This window comes from Ochotona princeps, chromosome 24, assembly GCF_030435755.1.
Source record: "Ochotona princeps isolate mOchPri1 chromosome 24, mOchPri1.hap1, whole genome shotgun sequence".
Lineage (NCBI taxonomy): Eukaryota > Metazoa > Chordata > Mammalia > Lagomorpha > Ochotonidae > Ochotona > Ochotona princeps.
Genome location: NC_080855.1, coordinates 19,085,045 through 19,106,528, shown reverse-complemented (window position 1 = coordinate 19,106,528; position 21,484 = coordinate 19,085,045). Strand labels below are relative to the sequence as shown.

The following is a 21,484-nucleotide window of genomic DNA, read 5'->3' as shown; positions in this document are numbered from 1 at the left end:
GCATAGTGGCTAAGGTCCTCGCCTTGATCCCATATGGCCGCTGGTTCTAATCCCGGCAGCTCCACTTCCTCTCTGTATCTCCTCCTCTCAGTATATCTGACTTTGTAATAAAAATAAATCTTTAATAAAAAAAATTAATTTTCCATAACAGGAATCAACTGGGTCTATTTTTATTCCTGTCTTCATCTCTATTCTTCCGCTGTTGCTCTTTAGTCTCCTTTTCAGAAAATAAAGACAAACTTTGAAGTCATAAAATTTCCTCTAATATCTTCTGTCAACCATTGGGACATAGCAGAGATTAGATGAATGATTAAGCTAAGATTTGGGGTTGCAGTTTGAATCATGAGTCTGTCTATGCCAATCAATGTCTATGGTTTTCAGTAATTGAAATCATATGGTGGGAGAGGAAGCAGTATGTTCCTAAGCAAGGAAAAAACACACTGATACCCATTCAAAACCATCACGCTCACAGATAACAGTATCCACAGCAAACAGATTTATTTTGAGGTCCTCAATTACATGCAATACACAGAAGGATTCACTGACTTTTGTAAAGAACATAAATATGCAACTCTATTCAGACACATAGTATACAAATAGAATTGCTTTCTTTTAAAAGTCAAGAAAATTGAATTTCAAATTCCAGTTGAAGAGCACATATCACAGCTCTTCCACTCACAGGTTTTTTGGACTTCAAAAAGCTGCATCCCTTCCCAGGGCCTGAGCTTCATTTCCAAATTGCAAATTATAAATCTCATGTGCCTGGCTCCTAGCGCAGTCATGAAAATCAAAGATGATACATGGGCAGCCACTGAATCTGTATGAACACTTAAGTCATCATGTCCATATTCAAAGATGAAACATTATTAAGTTTTAGAAATAATCTTTTGCTAATTTATTTGGAAACTCGGACAAAGGCATTTTGAATTGGAATTTTTTTACAAAAATTATATGTGCTTTGCCTTCTTCTATATTATATTGAAATTCTTTAAAAAAAATTTCTTACCTGGCAGTTATTCAGCTCTTGAATAACTTCTTTGTTTTCTTTACTGATGTCACACACACAGATGAATTCTGCTTCTCTGTGTCCTTTAAAAAACTTTTCACGGATTCTCTGTACAACAGCAGTCGCTGACCGACCAGAGGGAACTGAGCAATTTTCAATATCCCAAAAAACTCCAATGGGGGGTAAGTTTTCTAGCACCTGTCCGGCTACTGCAACTTCTGGTGACCCTTAAGAAATGTTAACACTCTCAATTAACATAGTGAAGAAGAAAAGACAAGTTAAAATAATAGATAGATATCATTCTAGTGGCAGAAAATCTAAATGATTAATTGCCATTCAAGTCTAAGGATAAATCCACTGATTGTCCTAATCAACAACCAGGTGGCCATTCTGTTACTCTAAGATACCACTCCTGTTTTCCAGGAGAGAAAAGGGCCAGGTGACTATAAACTCACAAGGAATCCATCTCAAAGTCTGAGCCCTTCTCACGCTGACCAGTGATGCTTTTCTGAATACTAACAGGTTTTCATGCTTGGTCCATACTTGTCTATTGGGTAAGAAAGAATATTAAAGAAATGACCCAAGTGGAAACTATCACTACTGTTGATTTTAAATCAATTTGAATGCTGCATTAACATCTAAGTTAACACTTAAAAAATAAATACTTCCAAAAGATAAAATAACACTTAACTACTTTTAGGGGACACGAACTGAGAACTCTTAGGACTTGAAAATACTGCTTTTAATCAGCCCATTCTAATCATTCTAAATACTATAAACTTCTAGAGAGCACACAAACAACAAGTATGATCTGGCACTGATCAGGCACCCAACATAAAGGGCCCATGACTTACTGGTCTATAATATCAAGGGAGACTCACATATACAGTAGCCTCAGAACCACAGGGAGTCTTCTAAAGGCGATTGAATATAATGTTAGTATATTGAAAACTATGCCATACTGTCACTTACCAAATTTCGAAGCAGCTTTGCCTAGACTGGTCGCCAATAACAACGTGGTCTCCTTCCCTGTTCCTTTGGTTCCACAGCCGTTACACAGAGGAATAGCAAGAGGTGCAGGTTGAGTATTTGGAGGTGGTATATTTGGCCAGACTTTAGCAGCATCAATTATACTATTTCTTGCCGGCTGTTTTGAAATTTTTTTGAAAAAGGAGGAAGTTTCAGAAACATCATTGTAGAACCTAGAGTCATACACAACAACTGAAATGACATCCTAAGTATTTTGCTTCTCTACTTGCTAGCTTCTGATAAAATCCATTTTCAAAGAATCTTTCCCATTAGCTAGCAATTCACAAACTTGCTTCAAGAAGTGACTTGAAATGATCCAAGAAGATACACGTTAAGATCACACCTTTATAATGGGCACCTCATACACACTTCACATAGCAAGTGAAATCTTTACTTAACTACCGCTGTAATTGGGGCTGAGTTTCAAGTTCCCGACGTTACCACATAGCACAGTTACCTATGAATGGGCCTGACAGTGACCTGTACCCTAGCCTTTTAAGATAAGCCACAACCTGGTACAGAATCATACCAGGTTCAAGTACAGGGAACAGATTTATTGCCACAGGAGGTTACAAGCATCAACTGCATAAATAATTATTCCGCCCTGCTTTGAATGGTTTGCCATTTCACCCTTTGCCTCTTTCAGGACCAGCAGAAGTTATGCTGATTGGAGAGTCACACCATGGCAGAACCTTCAACCCCAGGCACAGTACTTCTCAAGATAAATCCACTGCAATAAGCCATTTCTCAAATCTGAGCTCCACCCAACATAAAAAATAAAAAGATACAAACCTTGTTTAGACAGTCTTCGCAGTAAAGTGAGCCCTTTAAACAAACCGGAGGTACCACATTTAGGTGCAAAGAGTTGGTGCACAAGTGAGGCGTTAGCTCCGACTGTGAGATGTGCTCTTCCAAATGCCCGGGAGCCCCATTTGTGAAATCAGAACAGGGAAAATAGCCAGCGGAGGTACAGCCCTGGAGAGTTGGAAACTGATGCAGCTTGTGCATGTTACTGTGACATGACTGGAAATGGAGTTTTCCACAACAGGGTAGGTGTTTGCAGGAAGATAGGTTACTCTCTAGACACATGCTGGGAAAGTCATTTGCAATGCCTGCCAAACTGTTCCTAGCTGAGGCATTCTGGAGTGAAGATGCAGACTGGAAAGCAAACCCTGACCCTACCTGACACGTGATTGTCCTGGTGCTTTGCGAGTCTAACAGTGCGCCCGTGTGAATCAAGCTACCAGTGCCTCCACTAACACCGCCACCACCACCACCACCAAACTGCATTGGTGACGTGGAGGGTTCATTGGGGCAATGAGCACAGCAGCTTACTTTGGGGACAGTTGAAAGCTGTAGCTGAGGTTGCTGAAGAGAATGAATATCAGGAAGTGGGACTGCTGGAAAAAGTTTAGAGCCAGCATGTAGGGGAGATGGTACATCCTTTAGTTCCACAGCAACTTTCTTGTTCTCCATGTACTCTTTCTGTGGAAAGAAAATCAGAATGCAAGTTAATTTTGTAAGGCCAGTGATTTTCAGCTACTCATCTGCTTCAGCATTCAAAAGCAGAAATAGTGCTCCGATCTATTTGCATAAATTTGTACCTTGTCACTTCCCTTTCACAACTTTCCCTCACTTCACAAGAACTTCTGAAAATGAAACAGGGGCTACAAAAACAACACAGGCATGAAGACCACCCATGAAAGATGACTGCAGCCAAAGCGGATTGAGCAAAATACCCAAGAGTTCCTGCGGTCAGTCCATAAGGGATTCTGACAAAGTTCCCCAAAAGAGAACAGCTAGATTCCCAACATTATGGATGAGATTAACCAGTTATCCAAAGGCATCTACCGTTGCCCAGAGCAGAATAAAGAATTACAGTTAGGCTTTCAGAGTTCAGAAGTCACAAAATGGGAAATAGAAGAAGCGTGTGTAAGCCTGACACAAACTTCAGAGAGACACTGCCCTACACCAAGAGGACTTCTCATCTATTCATATAAGCGATGCGTTTTGCACGTAGTTCTGTACATAGTTACCGTTTGGGGACTAAGTGGCAATGTCTGCTCAGGACGAGAAAAGCAATTAGAGAATTTCCAAAGCCATGGCTTAACGTCATTATCTTGTTGAAGCCATCCACGCGTTCTGCTGCAGGAGTTCTCAGTTCCGTTTCCTTCCATCATACAGCCCTGCGAAGTGGTTCAACATTCTTTCATCTTTCTTTTCTTTCATTCTTCTACCCTGAGGAGACAAGTGAGATTTCAATGTTATTTCTTGGCATTACTTACAAATTGTATAATATATTAACAGGGAGGCTACAACGATGTTTACAACGCAGTGGCTTCCAAGAATTGAAATGTCAATATAACACAAAAGAATGGATAGCAGAGAATACTACAGGTTACTAAACTGTGGTTAAAAGAGGTTGATTCTGTTTATGATTAAAACTGAATTGCATCAACCAGATTTTTAAACTCTTTAACCTAGATCCACCACTGTCATACAGTGGTTAATCTGCTGCTTACAATGCCAACGTTCCGTATGGGAGTGCCAATTTGAACCACAGCCGCTCTGCTTCTACACCCGAGAAAGCAGTAAAAGGTGGCCCAAGGAGCTGGTGCCATGACTCAACAGGTTAATCCTCCAGCACGTTATGATGGCATTCCACACTGGCACTCGTTCATGTTGTGGCTGCGACACTTGGAATCCAGCTCTCTGCCTATGGCCCGGGAAAACAGCAGAGAGCCCAAGTCCTTGGGACCCTGTGCCCAGAAGCAGCTCCTGGTTCCCAGCTTCAGCTCAGCCCAGCTCAGGTACTGTGGCCGTTGTGGGGTGAACCAGAGGATGAGAGACATTCTCCTTCTATCTATCTCTCCTTACCTATGCACATCTTTCAAATTTAAAAAAAGAAAAAATTAATAAATAAAAAGATGTCCCACATATCTGGATGCCTGCCACTTGGGCAGAGTTCCTGGCTCCTGGATTTGCCTTGGCTCAGACCTGGTCACTGTGGTGATGTGGAAAATAAGTCCACAGATGAAGATCTGTCTCTCCCTTGCTCTACGTTCCAAATAAATAAACCTTAAGAAGCTTAGAATCTATCATTCCTCATAGCACTTCAAATAAAAATGCACTCTAGATGTCCGACTCATTACAGATGTGCTTGACAGAAGGAACCAGACCCTGGACCACTGCGTGTCTGAGGGAGACTTCTCTTCACTTGACCTGAACTGACCCCTTTGGGCACCGAGAATACTTACTTTCTGCTATTTTTCTTAATTCTTCTCTGCTGTCTAAAAATACTCTTCTTAGCACAGTAAAAAAAAAATAACTAACAGAAGAAGGGCTGGCCCATTGTGGGGCAGTGAGCTGAGTCACCTCCTTACTGTCAGGCTGTCTTGTGAGCGCTGGTTCAAGTCCAGGCTGCTCTACTTTCTGCTAGTATACCTGGGAAAAGAGTGAGAGCGCCCACCCACAGGGGAGGGGATGGAGCGCCGCCTCCACCCCGCTTGGCTCAGCCCCAGCTGTGCTGTCCATGTGGGACGGGAAACAGTGTATGAAGGCTTTCTTTCTCCCTTCCTTGTTCCCTCCCCCGACTCTGTAACTCAGCTTTTCAAATAAAAATTTAAAAATGAACAGAAGACAGCACATCATCTTAAAAAAAAAATTTACTTCTATTAGAAAGGCAGAGAGGAGGAAAGGCAGAGAGGAAGATATTCCATCTGTTGATTCACTCCCCAAGTGGCTGCAAGGGCAGGAGCTGCACCAATCCGAAGCCAGGAGCCAGCAGCCAGGAGCCTGTAATGGGTCTCCCACGCGGGCACAGGGACCCAAGGCTTTGGACCATCCTTGACTGCTTTCCCAGGCCATAAGCAGGGAGCTGGATGGGAAGCAGGGCTGCTGGAACACAAACTGGCACTCATATGGGATCCTGACAGGAGCAAGGCGAGGATTTTAGCCACTAGGCTACTGTGCTGGGCCCAAGAGCATCTCATCTTAATGACAAGCATCACATCAACTTTTTCCAATGGGTCAAGTTCCAAATCAAATAGCCTCTGAGGACTTTGAAATCTATTACGCTACTGAACAAACTGAGCCCATTTCCTAGTTTACTTGTAATGAAAGTACAATCTGATACATCGCCACAAAACTAACAACCAAGAGAAATCTCGAGTCAGAAAAGTGCTCTATCCACTGTAGTGCCACAGCACACTGATGAACCTCAGGAAGTACAGGAACGGCAGAGCAAACCAATCCACATCCACCGGCTATGCAGGCGCTGGCAACCTCACTTTTAAGGTTACTACAGTATACCAACAACGACTTAACACTTATTGATAGAGGTCATTTTTTAAAAAAAGATTTACTTATTTTTATTACAAAGTCAGATATACAGAGTGGAAGAGAGACAGAGAGGAAGATCTTCCGTCTCATGATTGACTCCCCAAGTGAGCGCAGCGGTCAGTTCTGTGCCGATCCGAAGCCGGGAACCAGGAACCTCTTCTGGGTCTCCCACACGGGTGCAGGGTCCCAAAGCCTTGGGCCGTCCTCGACTGCTTTCCCAGGCCACAAGCAGGGAGCTGGATGGGAAGTGGAGCTGCCGGGATTAGAACCGGCGCCCATATGGGAACCCAGCGTGTTCAAGGCGAGGACTTTAGCTGCTAGGCCATGCCGCCGGGCCCTGATAGAGGCCATTTAAGGTGGTTAATTCCTTTCTTTCTCAGAAATTTTATCTGGGCATTTAGAAAAGAATTTCTATCTCTGATATGATAATCTGTTTGCCAGATTTTTTTTAATGACCTTTTGAATTTCTTTGAGAAAAAGACCGCTCATTTCCTGATTCATTCCCCACAAATGTCTACAAAGGCCTGTGGCCAGTGCTGAAGCCAGCAACCCAATTCACACCTCCCATGCGGCAGCGGCAGGCCAAGTGAACTTGCTCTGTTGCCTCCCAGCATCGCACTGACAGGAAACTGATGTTAAGAACCAGAATTGGGACTTGAACCAGGCACTGATGTGGGACGTGGCTATCTTAACCCTCCCGTAACACAGGCCCTGAGAGGATTTCCACACCTACACAGCAGAGGAAGGAGAGAGTGAGTTAGGCAAGTACCGTATCTAAATACAGGAAAACTGCTCACACACACCCAGGAGTCATTTCTGACCTGAGAGCCAACATCATCCCCACTGCCTTTATTTAAACGACCAGTGAACCAAGAATTTATCTTTCACATTTTTAATTCTTTAGTCTCCTAAAATATAAATATATAAACATAAATAATCATAAATATAAAGAAACACATAAAATTTTATGACATTCAAATTTCCATGCCACAAAATAAAGTCTACTGCAATATGCATTCATTTCAATACTGTGGATGGTGGCTCTTGCACTACAGCTGTGGGACATGGGCTACAAAGCCTGAAACACTTGGAATTCACCCTTTTATCCACACTGCAAAACTTCATTAGTTTTTGCTTCTCTTTTGTAAAATGTGACTAATTTCTCCCCGTCTACCTTGTAGAACTGTTCAGGGGGAAAAAAATTCAAATAAATGGACCCCACAGTCTACAAGAATTCTTCAAAAAGATCATGGCAAATGTGCATAATGAACAAATTCAGCAAGGAAGTCAAAATGTTTTGTACAAAGATAAATGTATCTTTCAAGGGTCTGCTGTGGTATCTTAGTGGCTAAAGTCCTTGTCTTGCATGGCTCAGGATCTCCTATGGGAGCCAGTCTTTGTCCCAGCTGCTCCACTTCCCTTCCATTCCGTCCTGGTGGCCCGGAAAAACAGTAGAGGATGGCTCAAAACCTTGGGACCCTGTACCCAAGTGGAAGACCCAGAAGAGGCTCCTGTCTTCAGAACAGCTCAGCTATGGTTGCTGCAGCCATTTGGGGAGTGAACCAGTGGATGGAAGATCTTTCTCTAAATCTGACTTTCCAATAAAAAAAAAAAATAAATCTTTTTAAAAAATTATCTTTTAATTGCATTTCTTCTGTGAGCCTTGTGAAGTACCCTGGTATTTCCATCATTGTGTCTTTTGTGACAAGAGCTGGGCCTGTTATGTGTTAGACAAAGTAAATATTTGTGAAATGAGAATGAAACACCATTTTGTTACTCAGAGTCTTAAGAGCCTAATCCAGAGACAGGAACAGATAAACAGCTGTAACTGACATAAATTATAATAGGCATTGTTCCTGTTAAATTCAGGTCTTTTGTCCCCCAACAATCCCTTCCCTGAGTCTCAGCGACATGTGCTGTCCACTTCTTTGAAGCCAAATCCTGAAACAGAGCTAACATTTATAGCACAGCTTGGTACACAGAGCATTTGCAGTTCTTCACTACTTTCTTCATTGGCAAATATTTCCTTAGTCTCTACAACGTAGGACACCTACTCCACGTTTTCTTTTTCTCTACTGTATCTCTAGCATCTAGGACAACGCAACAGCAACTCTAAAAGCAACAACAACAAAAAACTCAACAAATGCCCAAGAGGACTGCTTAGGTTTCCAATTTCTCCATAAGCAAAACTCAAAAGAGCATCTACTGGAAAAGTCCCAGAGACAACTTAAGTTTCTGATAAGCTCCAGCCTAGGAAACGGAAAGGTTTATCCCAAGGGGAAGTTACAAGAAGTAGTCGGAATGCTTACAGCCCTTCGGGCATCTCCACAGCAGCTGTCACGCCTCAAGTTACACCCCTGGGGTTGCTGAAAGACCCCCCCCCACACACACACACCCCAACAGAAAAAAGCTGGGAAAAGAGACCGGGGGTGCAACAACACTGCACGCTCCCGCCCCTCACCTTCCACCTGGGCACGTCCCTCTGAAAAGGCGCTCCACACCTGGAGGGCCGAGGCGGGAGCGGAGTCCCAGGTGCGGGCGGAGAGCCAAATGGCCACCAAGGCAAACAGCGGCGCAACCCTGACTTGGGGACCTGGACTTGGCAGGAGAAGCAGCCGCCGGCCACACCGGGGCGGGGGGCCAGTCGTTCTCTTCCCGCCTCCCCACTTGGCCACATCAGCAGAGGGACGGACGGCGGCGTCGGGGGGTCACTGTTCCCCGTCCACCTCGGGCAGTCGCCCCAGAGCTGCGGGCTCAGCGGGTCTCGTCCCCAAGGCTGACAGCAAGCTCACCTCCGCCACCGGCTTCACCTCCGCTCACATTCCGGCCCCGCCGCCTTCCCCCCCGCCCCCCCAGGCCCTTTGTTTTGATTCCCGACTCCGCAGCTCCCGCCGCCGCCGCCAAGCGCACCCTCCACTTCCGCTTCCGCACCGCACCGCCCCTGTCGCAAAACCGACGCCCTTCTGGGCTCCCTTGGCCCCGCCCCCGCCCCGCCCCGCCCCCGCCGCGGCCGCCTGGCGCGGGGCATGCTGGGAGCCCAGGCGGTGGGGGGGGCGGGGCCTCGCGGCCCTGCAGCCTCGTCAGGCTCAGTCCCCTCCCGATAAACCTGGAAAAAAGCACCTTCCCGGGAGGAGACTCAGACTGTTTTCACTAAAACCGCCTAGTCGAAGGAGGAGTTGCCCGTGGTTGACTGTTGGGGAGGTCAGAGGGGCCTCCGGGGCGGGAGCTGAGGCGCTCGCGGCGGGGGAGCCGCGGAAAGAACTTGTCAAACAGGACTTAGCGCAGTTCAGCGCTTTCGCTTTTTGAAAGGAAGGCAGTGTTGGACAGATGTCGATGAAAAACGTGATTCTTCTCGTTTTATCACATGATAGTTCTCTGTTTTTTTAAAAACAAACAGACCAGGCGCTGACGCCACAGCGCCCTTCGTCTCCAGCGCAGCCTAGTGGCGAGTGTGGGGAAGTGCAGCCGCCGGAGGGGTTTCCCGCGAGGTCCTCGCAGTCTCCATCCAGCTGGTAAAAATAAGAAACAGTGTGCGAGGACCACGCTGGCTAGTGTCCGCAGCGAAAAACAGATCCTCGGTGCCTTTAGGAAAGACGACGAGGTTTTGAGCATTGAGGTCTCGTTACTAGCGAACGTGACTTTTTTTTTCAGTGACAGTTGAGCCAAAATGACTACAGTTGTGGTTAAAGCTTTGTGTTTGAGCTGGATAAATATTACCAGTGTTTTACTTAAAAGGAAAAAAAAGCCTCACAATGTGTCCTTCTACTTGATTTTTTTTTTTTAATTACGCTTTGGTAAGCAATGAGGTCATTTCTGAAGTTGCCAGCTGGTGTCCATTTCCTGTTGGAGAAGGAAAAAAAAGTCAGTCTACGTAAATCTAGATATAGGATGTGCCACCCGAGGGTTATGTGTAAAGGTTACTTTTACAGGCGAATGCTGGAGAGGAACCAGTACACAGAGGCGGTCTTAGGATGAGGTGGTTTCATCGGGGAATCAACACTTGGTGAGGATTGCTAACGTTGCTGAAAACACCCTTGTGGAAACACCTCGAAGGGCAAGATCAGACGTGTAGCTGAGGCTCCTTTGTGGCTCTCTTGACTTTCTGGAAGGTTCATGGCAGGTATATATCCTCTGCCTGCTCAAATATTTGCATCGGCTGAGCAAAGCTACGTTGTGTCTGTGGGGGTAGTGTTCTCCAGCCGGGCATCAGAAGAGATGGAAAGCTAACCTTGCTGCTAACACTGGTTTTTGTGTTTTTATTGTGTGTGTATGTGTTGATAGAACCAAATAACTAACCAAATGACTAAACAGGCATTTCAAAGTGGTTTTTTTTTTGGGTGGGGGGGGGGTCCTCTTTTTTTTTTTCCAGTTGAGAATCTTTTCTACACAGCCCATAATAATTTATATGTAGAACAAAGCAATTACAGATTGTAACGATCTTTCTATAAAGTTTTCAATCACAAAATAAGAGATTTTTGCTTAACTTTCTTTGGCATTCCTTCAAGAACTGTGCCTTGTCTCAACAGCTAAATACCCTGAAATACATTTAAGAAGAGTACTAAAAGAAAGCTTTGGGAATATTTGAAAGGAAATGCAACTTTATTGCTTTCTATAACAAACTAGCCTAAGCAGAGTGCACCAGCCTTTCAGAGAAGACAGTTAAGGAACAGAACAATTTGATATTTATGAAAGAGTATGTTCAGTTTGAAGATACGTTTTCCTAAGGTGGCACAGTCTCTTCTGTTTCCTTCCTGGGAAAACTTTCATCAGATAATAACTTTTAATTCTTGTCCAAATTGCATTCTTCACGTTTCCGATGCCAGGGTGAAGCTTATCGATGGTGCTGTGTAAGTGCTAACTTGCCTTTTGATCCAGTGCCTCTGGTAGGCCAGGCTGACTGTTTCCCCTGCACCTTCTCTTGTCTGTGTTAATTAGCGCTTTGAATTGGGAAGGACCTAAGGAAGGGAAACCAAGCTATCTGCTCAGGCATATCCCAGAGTTGTAGAAAACAAACTGAATTTTAGTTTTAGTTTTTCTTTCATTCTTAGGAAATAATGACAAGTCCATTCCTCTAAATTCCTTTTTTTTTTTTTTTTAAGATTTCTTTACGGGCCCGGCAGCGTGGCCTAGTGGCTAAAGTCCTCGCCTTGAAAGCCCCGGGATCCCATATGGGTGCCGGTTCTAATCCCAGCAGCTCCACTTCCCATCCAGCTCCCTGCTTGTGGTCTGGGAAAGCAGTTGAGGACAGCCCAAATCCTTGGAATCCTTCACCCATGTGGGGGATCTGTTAGAGGCTCCTGGCTCCTGGCTTCAGATCAGCGCAGCTCTGGTCATTGCGGCCAGTTGGGGAGTGAATCAATAAATGGAAGATCTCCCTGTCTCTCCTCCTCTCTGCATATCTTTCCAATGAAAGTAAATAAATCTTTTTTTTTAAAAGATTTATTCATTTTTTTATTACAGCCAGATATACACAGAGGAGGAGAGACAGAGAGGAAGATCCCCCGTCCGATGATTCACTCCCCAAGTGAGCCGCAACGGGCCGGTGCTGCGCCGATCCAAAGCCGGGAACCTGGAACCTCTTCTGGGTCTCCCACGCGGGTGCAGTGTCCCAATGCATTGGGCCATCCTCAACTGCTTTCCCAGGCCACAAGCAGGGAGCTGGATGGGAAGCGGGGCCGCAGGGATGTGAACCGGTGCCCATATGGGATCCTGGTGTGTGCAAGACGAGGACTTGAGCCGCTAGGCTACCGGGCCAGGACTGCATTTCTCTAAATCTTAATCCTGACCAGAACTTGGTCATTTCAGTGCCTACTGGTGTTCTGTATGGAAAAGTTGAGAAATGGAGAAACAACTGATTTAAATGAGTATCGATTGGTGCCGCGCAGGCAGGACTGACAACACATCAGTTTGTTTTATCTGTGAACTGGGGTGAGAACTCACTGCCCAGAAAACTCACAGCACGGTGAGAGGCAAAGAATCTACCGAGGTCATCGGAACAAATCAAGTGAGACACAGGATGCAGACGGTGTATCCGTGCTTGGGAAATGCTTGAGAGACATTTTGGTACTTTCCTTAGCACTGTTCACGTGGCTGCTGCAGCTTTCGGTTTTGCCTCTGAGACTTTCTTAGAAACCAGCAAGGAATCACAGGTGGAATTCAAGAAGATTCCCTCCCAGCAGGGAGGAGAGAGGAACCCCAATGGAGATGGGAGGCCTGCAGTGCAGGGCTGGGAGCAGGAGTTAACTGACCACTCAACTAGAGACAGCTTTGAAGCCTGATTTGTTAGCACCTAATTGTCAATTGCTCAGTTAACTCTCTGCAGCTTGGTTTTCTCACCTTTTGAGAGGGGACACCTGCACCTCCCATCATAGTCCCAGGGTTCCAGTCCTGTCTCTGCGCCTACCCAGCTCTCTGCTCATGTTCCGAGAGTTGGGAAGCAGCAGGAGACAGCTCACATGCTTGTCACTCACACTGGAAACCCAGACTGAATTCTGGGCTCCTGGCCTCAGGTTGGGCCAGCCCCCAATCCCAGCTGTTTCGGGCATTTGGGGAGCACACAGCAGCTGTGGGGTTGCCTCTGTGGAGCTGGTGACTGGTGCCCAGCTCCCGGTAACATGGTTCTCCCTGCCCGCCCCTTCTGTCGGCAGCGACCTCTCCCCCAGCCACCTCTCCTCAGCCCCTCCAGCTCAGGAGCTTGTCTTATGTGTGTCACGCCTGTGAAATTCTATCCGTTTGCTGGCTTAAGGTTGCTCTTGAAAATGCACGCCCTGCAGGTTGGAAATCTCCTCGGGAAGGAAAGAATCGGGCAGGCAGATAGCTAGTCACGAATCGGAAGGCAATACTCTGCCTGCCTGTCCACCAAGTGACCCCTTCCCCAGGATGTGGTCCTCCTCACCAGGGACTTCACCTCTCCCCTTCCACAGGTTGTAGGAAGATACGCAAGGGGAAGATGAACATAGAAACATCTCTCTCTCCCACCTTTCCCCTCCCTGTGCACTCTATCCCAGATCAGGGCCCATGTGTGTAATTTCCTCACCTTTTAAATGAACCGAGGACAGGCACCTTGTCTGACGTATTCACTGTTCAGTGAGAATATCTTGTATTTAAAGAGTTCTCAATAAATATGCCTAAGCAGGTCATTAGGGTTACTGTTGAGAATTAAAATTTAAAAACCCATACCAAGAATTTAGGCTTCTGACACACATAATTAAAAAAAAAAGACTGTTAAATAAGTATAATGTGCTTAGTGCAAAAGCATTATCCTAAGCGTTTAACAAACGCTAAATTCAATTTAGTTTTGTATTGTCCCATTTCTTTTAATGAGTTCTAACATTTTTTTTTAAAGATTCATTTTATTTTTGTTGGAATGTCAGACACACAGAGAGGAGGAGAGACAAAGAGGTGGATACTCTGTCCATTGATTCACTCCCCAAGTGGCGCAGTGGCCAGAGCAGAGCTGATCCAAAGCCAGGAGCCTCTTCCAGGTCTCTTCCCACCTGGGTGCAGGATTCCAAGGTTTTGGGCCATTCTCAACTGCTTTCCCAGGCCACAAGCAGAGAGCTAGATGGGAAGCGGGGCTGCCGGGATTAGAACCGGCAACCATCCACATGGGATGGAGGACTCCAGCCGCTAGGCTACCACACCGGGCCCTATTGTTCCATTTTAAGAGGGTAACTACATCACATATTTAATTAAGGAGCAGAATCTAGAATTCAAAGCGTTAAGAGCACGTTCTCCTAGAGTCAAGTTTTTCTCCTGAAGATAATGTTCCTGGAAAACAGCCTTTGATTTTGCGTTAGGGGTAAGAACGGAACAATGCCCTCGGCCTAAAGGAGAAGCCAGTGTGCCATCCTGAAGATCGCCTGTAAGCCTAAACCGGCTCCACCTGAGTCCAGGGAGCAAGCCAGCAGCCCTCCGAGTGAGCGGACCAGCCGCCGGTGCCTGCCCGGACTCCTCCCGCCCGGGAGAACCGCCGCGTGGCCGCACCGGGCCCGGGCCTGGGAGAAAAAAAGTTTCCAAACGGCGCTGCTCGGCGCTCATTGGTCGAGGCGGTCGCGTCCCGTGGCGCGGCAGCCAATGGGCGACGCCGCCGGCGGCGGGGCGGGGCGGGGGCCGGAGGACTCGGGCCGCGCCTCACGGTCGCCTCAGCACCGCCCGGAGCTGTGGTAAGTACCGAGCCTGCCGCCGGACAGAACCGGACCGAAGCTGAGCGAACTGGACCGGGGTGGTGGACTCCTCGGCCCCGCCCCGGCGCCCGGTCACGCTCTCGGGACTCCCACTCCCTCCGGCACCGCCATGCGGGTGTCCCGCGCGCGCCCTTGGTCGCCTTCGGGTCCGCGCCGATTTGGCGTGTCCCCCGGGGGGGAGGAGGAAAGCGCCGAGCGAGCTGGAAGAGGCCGCGTCCGTGGAGCCTGCCTGCGTGCCAATTCCCCCCTGTGCTCGCCTCTCCCGGCTGCTCCGAGTCCTCACCAACTTCTCCGTCCGCGCACCCGCAGGCCCGCGGTCACCCCTCGCGCCCTCCTCCATCTTGCCCCGTGTCCTCTTGGCTTCTGCCGTCCGCTGGTCCCCGCGTTCCTTCGCTTCCGCTCCGAGTGCTGGCCTTCTTTGCAAAAGAAAAAAAAAAAGCCTTCGGGTTCCGCGGGTGGCGGGCCCTCGGCCGCGGGACGGTTTCAGGATTCTGCGGAAGCGCGGGGATCTTACCCCGCAGCCCCAAGGCTGCCTGGGCTGCCTCACCTGGCTCCCACCCTCATCCTCCCCGCGTCGTCTTGATTCTCTGTTCCTCCCGACTTCTTTGTGCAGGGTTTGCGCTTCTGGCTTTCTGCTTGGAACCCAGGGCCCCTTTTAACTCGCTGAAGAGAGGGCCCTGGCGGCCCCGCCGAGTGCCCAAAGCCCAGCTCTGTCATTCCTAGTGCCATTTTCGTGTCCTGGCCGAGGGATGGCGTTTTTCGGACTTGGGTAGAGTAATTGGATAGGCGCGACTCCCAGACCACTCCCGCCTTCACCATCACGCTGTGAAATTGGAGTCTGTCCTTGGGGTGTCTCCTTGATTTCTATGTGCTCTGGCATTTGGGGCAGTAGTTTTCTGACTTGTTTCCTGATTTTGTTAAGGTGTTATTTTTGTTTCCAAAATGTGTTCTTTTGCCTTGCAAAGTGGGAACCAAGAGAGATGACACTCCCTCACCTAACTGAGGCCTGCGTTCCCGTAGTTAACACTACCTTTGCACCTGGCACTGTGAATGGAACTAACTGCCTTCGCCTGCCTCTCCCAGCAAGGCTGAGCGCGTAGTAGGTGTTCTACAAACAGTCGGAAAGGGAGGGCAGAGGGGAAAACCGTAGTTGGGGAAGTTCTTGTCCCTGGCATCTTGTTCAGTAGCAGTAAGTTTAGCCTGAAAATAATAGCTCTTCTATTTTTTTACGGTGCAAGTTTAAACTTTCCAGAATTTCAAAAGCAACATATGTGTACTGTCAAAACTATACTGTGAAGAAATGTGGGGAGTGGAAGTGCTCCTCTCAGGGCCTGCTGTGCCCGTTCTGCTTGCTTCAGAGACAAGGTGAACAGTTGTGGGCCCCTTCTTGACCCCACCAAGAACTTCAGGCTGTCTTCATCCTTACACTGCTGGTTGACCGAGGTCCAGCTTTCCTGGCTGTGTTCTGTTGCCCTGGGCTTTCCTGCAGTGTGAATGGTGCTGCTCAGCCTTGGGCTTCTGTGCCCGCCCACCAGCTATTTTTGTAGGTAGGTGGGGGTAGACTCTGACAGCACCAAAGACAGAAGCCAGGCCTGCTGGCTCTTGACCGACCCTGCCCCTCTGATGTCACTTCTGCAAAATGCAAGGCCAGCGTCAGTGTGGAACCCTTGGTGTTCATGCCAGGGCTTGGTGCTCACGCAGGGGCTGGCCAGCCTCTTGCTCTTCCTCTTTCGCCTCCAGCCCTGGTGGGAGGATCGGGAGTGAGCTGGAGAAGGGTGTTGAGTGAGTGCCTGATGGCTGATGAGCTGTGATTCCTGACCAGCTGTGCTGGCTCTTTCCTGTTTCTGGAGTGGAGAAGCCAGAGGTGTGTGCCCTCTTCCACACCCGTTAGATCTCATCCTGCAAACATGTGGCAACACATTTTGTAGCAAATGCAGAATTGAGTTATGCAAAACAGATACTTTTTGCACTAGTGGTCCCCGGTTTGTTTTTCCTGGCCTGCTGTGGCCTGTATGTATTTGAGTTTCCCATCAGACTTGTCCGTAGATCTGCTGTGATGGCATATTGAGCTTGTGATTAACAGCACAGAGACAAATACATGCAATATCTGTTTCGATGTTTATTTGAAAATCAGGGAAAGAGGTTACTCCCATCGCTGGTTCATTTCTCCAAATACCTACAGCAGCTAGGCCTGGGCCAGGCTGAAACCGGGAGCTGGGAACTCCGTGCAGATGTCCTGCATGGGTGGCAGAGAACCAAGTACCGGAGGCTGTCATTGCTTCTCCCAGGGTTCGTGTCCGTGGGAAGCTGGGCCAGGAGCTAAGCCAGGACTTGATTCAAGCGCTCCCGTTTGGGATGTGGGCGTCCCAAATGGCAGCTTACCACTGCACCAGGTGCTGGCCCTCTAGAATCCAATTTTAAGCTGGCTCTTGTGAAACTGTGTATACTGGGACCAGCTGTTAACAATGACTGTGTAGGGCAGCGGAGATGAGTGAGGCTTTACCAAGAGGGAGCAACAGAGAGGTCGGCTGCCTGCTGATTCCCGCAGTTGTCAACAACAGCTGGGGCTGGGCCAGGCTAAAGCCAGGAGCTTAGAGCTTCATCCTGGCCTCCAAACTCAAGTGCTTGGGCTGTCTTCCTCTGCTTGACCATGTGCACTAGTTGGGGGCTGAATCGGAAGCAGAGCAGCCAGGATGTGACTGGGCATGCATGTGGGATACCTCAGTGGCAGGCAGTAGCTTACTCTGCCATGCTACAGCGCTGGCCGCTAGCTTTACCCGAGAAAAGTGGTGGTTGCCTTGCTACCTACTTCACAGAATAGAATGAACCTCTTAGCATAATGCAGTTTGATAACTTGAATATCCAGCTATCAGCAAATAGAAGGTGATGATAAAATTCAGTTAGCCGTATTGAAGAATAGAACTGTTCTGTGGCGGAGGGCAGTGTGCTAGAATTTTCTGAGATGTTTTGAAATGGTGAAGGAAAAATCCTGTATTTTTAAGTTTGCTGTTTCAAAACTAAGCAAAGGGCAGCTGTTACTCTTCCCTCTTTGCCTTAATATGTATTTTTCCCCTGCCCTAAGTATTGCTTTTAAAACACCAGCGTTTTGAATTAAAGGGCAATTCCTTGTTTTTCTTTTAGATCATGAAGCGGTGACATGTCTGGGTCTTAGGTTTTCCCTGGTCTGTTAATGTAAAACCAGATCCTTTGCTTTGCAGCCTTTCCCACAAAGGGCCTTCTGCAACATCTCAGATTCATTCTTGAGTATTGTTTGGTGCTTTACTGGCTAATGTAAGTGTCTTAAGTCCTTTTTTTATAAATAAGATTTATTTAAAAGACAGTTGCTGCGAGAGAGGTCTTTTAGCTGCTGATTCGCTCCAAGTGGCCACGATGGCTGGAGCTGGGTTGAACAGAAGCCTGGAGTTCTGTGTGGTTCTCCCAAGTGGTTGCAGGGCCCAAGCACTTGGGCCAACCTCCGTTACTTTCCCAGGCACATCAGCAGGGAGTTGGAGCAAAAGCGGAGCAGCGGGGGTTCAAACTGGTACCAATAAAGGATGAGCAAAATAAACAAACAAAAATGCAGACGTGGTGAAACAGGACAGAACGTTGGTCAGTGTGATAGTGAAAGCTGGAGGGAGTGTTGTGGAATGCGCAAAGTTTCTTTGGGGAGGAGATCTGTGTGACAAGAAGGAAACTCACTGGACAGAGATGAGAGGGAAAAGCATTCTAGACTGAGCACAGCTGTGCAGAAGTCCTGGGTGCTGTTTGTCCCAGCTCCAGCCAGTGGGGCATGTTGGTGGGGTGAGTGGGAAAGAAAGCCGCATGACTGGGGTGTGAGTGGGCATAGGAGATAGGAGACATTAGAAGTAGTAGCCCAGGAACCTGTAATGTCCAGTGTTAGACTTGATCTTTTTCTAAACTACAGAAGTCGGCCTGCGTTTGTTGTTGCTAATACCGACTTCCATGACACACCGTTGGGGCTGTCCTCAAGATCACCAGTGTCTTCTTACCCAGTGGTCCCTTACAGAGGCATGGGCCTTGACAGTGTAGATTTGGTTTGCTGACTGCATATCAGATGAGACATGAGTTCATGAGAGCTTCTGGCTTGAGTGAGGGGTTATTCATGGCCTGCAGCCTGTATTTCAGCCATTTGTACACATACCTTCCCTAACTTGTGCTGGGCCATTTGCAGGTTCCGGTGCCAAGGCCCAGCTGCTGGCTCCCTGGGCTCCTCTGGACGCACATCGCAGCTCAGCCTCCTTTCTCACCTGTTTCTCCTCCACTCTTTGTTCCTCCCCTACTCTTGGTGTAGAAATTCTTGCTCACTCCTTCAGGGAACCATACTTTCCAGTCCTTCTCTTGCCAACCGCTCAACTATATCCCCAGGGGCGGGGAACATTCCCTTTTCTCCCTTGGAATCGGCTCCACACAGAGCAGCTCGTTAGTCCTGCTTGTCATCTCTGTTCTGTCTTGTTCTTTTCCTTTGTTCTTCTGCCCAACTTTCCAATATTGGTGTGTCCCAGAATTCCATAGGTGGTCCTAAAGATTCACTGTTGGGAACAGGGAAGACCCAACCACAGGTGCATGACTCACAGATGACGTTATTGGGCGTGGACTTCGCCTTAGCTTTCAGATCCAGTGTTGTATTGAAATGAATGGGGTGGACATTAGTACCCCTCCTTCTGACCCAGTTCCTGCCAGTGCGTATCCTTGGGAAGCAGTAGATAATGGATCAGTACTCTGACCCCCACCACCTTTGTGGGAGACCTAGATGAGTGTCAGGCTTCAGGCTTCAGCCTGGCCCAACCCTGAGTTTTGTAGGTACTTAGGGAGTGAGCTAGCAGGTCGAAGAGTGCTCTGTGTCTCATAGTCTCTCCTTTTCGAATAAAATGAAACTAAGTACCAGATTTTTTTTTTTTAAGCTTAAGAACAAACTTTAAAAATTTTTTTGTTTTAAAGGCAGAGTTCCAGAGAGAATGAGAGACACAGAGGTCTTCCATCTGCTGGTTCACTCCCCAGATGGCAGGAATGGCTAGAACTGAGCCAGCCAGGAACTTCCTCAGGGTCTTGTGTATGCAGGGGCCCAAAGGCTAGAACCATGTCCTGCTGCTTTCCCAGAACATTGACAGGGAGCTGGATCGGAATTGGAGCTGCCAGGACACAAACTAGTACCCATGTGTGGGGGGGGGGTGCAGGCATCTCAGGTAGAGGCTTAGCGCACTACACCATAGTACTGGCCCCAAGTAAAGGCTTTTTTTTTTTAAGATTTATTTATTTTTATTGAAAACTCAGAAGAGAAAGATCTTCCAGCCTTTGGTTCACTCCCCAGGTGGTTGCAGTGTTTGGAGCTGAGTCGATCCAGAGCCAGGAGCTTCTCCCAGGTCTCCCACGTGGCTTTGGGCTGTCCAAATCTTTAAATATATTTTTAAAAATAAAATGCCATTCTTTAAATCAATGCATGAATGAGTGAATGAACGAAATGAATCTGTCATGGACATGCCAAAATTAAGTTTAAGACTGGGCTTATTATTTGCACCCTGCTCCACCCACCTAGGGTTTTTCATCTCTGGTGATGTCAGGGTGGTGGCACCACCCCACTGCCTGTGCTGGGGCCCCAGGGAGAGGCAGCTTCAATCCTCAAATGTAACATTTCATCAAATCCAGGTTAATTTGTGTCTGAGTATTTGGGGGATGTGTTTCTCCCTCCTCCATCTTCATTCCTTCTTTCCGTAGGAGGCCAGTGTTCCCCTCTCCCAGGATGGGCTGTCACTCTGAAAATCCTCTACTCGCTTGCATTGCTGCCAGCTTTACTCACATGCCGTCAGAGCCATGGAAGTTAATTTTTCAGAGCTGGATTTTATCAGTTCATTTACAGATGTATTATTCAAAAGGCAGAATGACAGGGAGAAACAGTGAGAACCAGCCTCCATCTGCTAGTGTACTCCCCAGTTGCCTGTTACAGTCAGGGCTGGGTCAGGTGCGTGCTGGAAACCTGGAGCCCACATACTTGGCAGGGACCTGGGTCCCTGAAGTGTCACCCGCTGCCTCCCAAGGTGCAAATCCGTAGGAAGCTAGACTCGGAGTAAAACCACAATTTTTTTTAAAGATTTATTTTTATTGGAAAGTTAGATATACAGAGAGGAGTTAAGACAGAAGGGAAGATCTTCCATCAGCTGATTCACTGCCCAAGTGACTGCAATGGCCAGAGCTGAGCCAGGAGCCAGGAGCTTCTTCTGGGTCTCCCACACGGGTGGAGGATCCCAAGGCTTTGGACCGTCCTCTACTGCTTCCCCAAGCCACAAGCAGGGAGCTGTATGGGAGGTGGGGCTGCTGGGATTAGAGCCTGAACCCATGTGGGATCCCAGCGCATGCAAGGCGAGGACTTCAGCCTGCTAGGCGACTGTGCTGGGCCCATGAAGCCAGGATTTGAACTCAGGCAGTGCTGTATGGAATGCCAGCATGCCAAAGGGCATTTTAACCACTGCACCCAGCCTCACTTCCGGTCTCTGCTGTTTAACCCCGTCTTTTCATCATCTGCGCTATCCTGCCTCACCTGTTTTCTCCGCTTTCCCATCTCCTCTGTTTAGGCAGCATTGCCTTCCTTTATGTGCTGTCACGTGCTGCATATGCACCACCCCCATCCCCAGTTATCTTGGGTGACTCTCAGCCTGAGTTTGGGACTCCCTGAGTAGGCTGAGCCCTGATGGAAATGTTGATTGTCTTGATGGTGGGGATGACTTCAGTTGCGTACGTGCGTTGGAACACACTGAAGCGTGTACTGTAAGTGTATGTCATCTATGCCTTTCCTCTCACCGTGCAGTTGATTATTTCATCCTGCCTGAAGTTCAGGGGTTTCTGCCCCCGCCTCACATTTTGTTCTTTAACCAGATTTGAGTAATAATCTAAATACGTTCTCTCCTAG

The 21,484-nt window shown here is 47.8% G+C and overlaps 1 protein-coding gene across 6 annotated transcripts in view; it reads right to left on the bottom strand.

Annotated features, from left to right (window-relative positions):
- MARF1 (meiosis regulator and mRNA stability factor 1) overlaps positions 1 to 9,293 on the bottom strand; it is a 41,810-nt gene extending 32,517 nt beyond the window's left edge. For 5 of the 6 annotated variants that reach the window (XM_058681197.1, XM_058681199.1, XM_058681198.1 and 2 more), the window contains exons 1-5: positions 9,169 to 9,293; positions 4,072 to 4,273; positions 2,828 to 3,520; positions 1,979 to 2,153; positions 1,007 to 1,233 (exon numbers count right to left, since the gene is read on the bottom strand). In XM_058681197.1, the coding sequence (XP_058537180.1) occupies positions 1,007 to 1,233; positions 1,979 to 2,153; positions 2,828 to 3,520; positions 4,072 to 4,215 (1,239 nt within the window). In that variant the 5' untranslated portion in view covers positions 4,216 to 4,273; positions 9,169 to 9,293. The remainder of the gene's footprint in view (positions 1 to 1,006; positions 1,234 to 1,978; positions 2,154 to 2,827; positions 3,521 to 4,071; positions 4,274 to 9,168) is intronic. The other variant, XM_058681200.1, reaches the window with a different exon arrangement.
- Between the last annotated feature and the right edge of the window lie 12,191 nt (positions 9,294 to 21,484).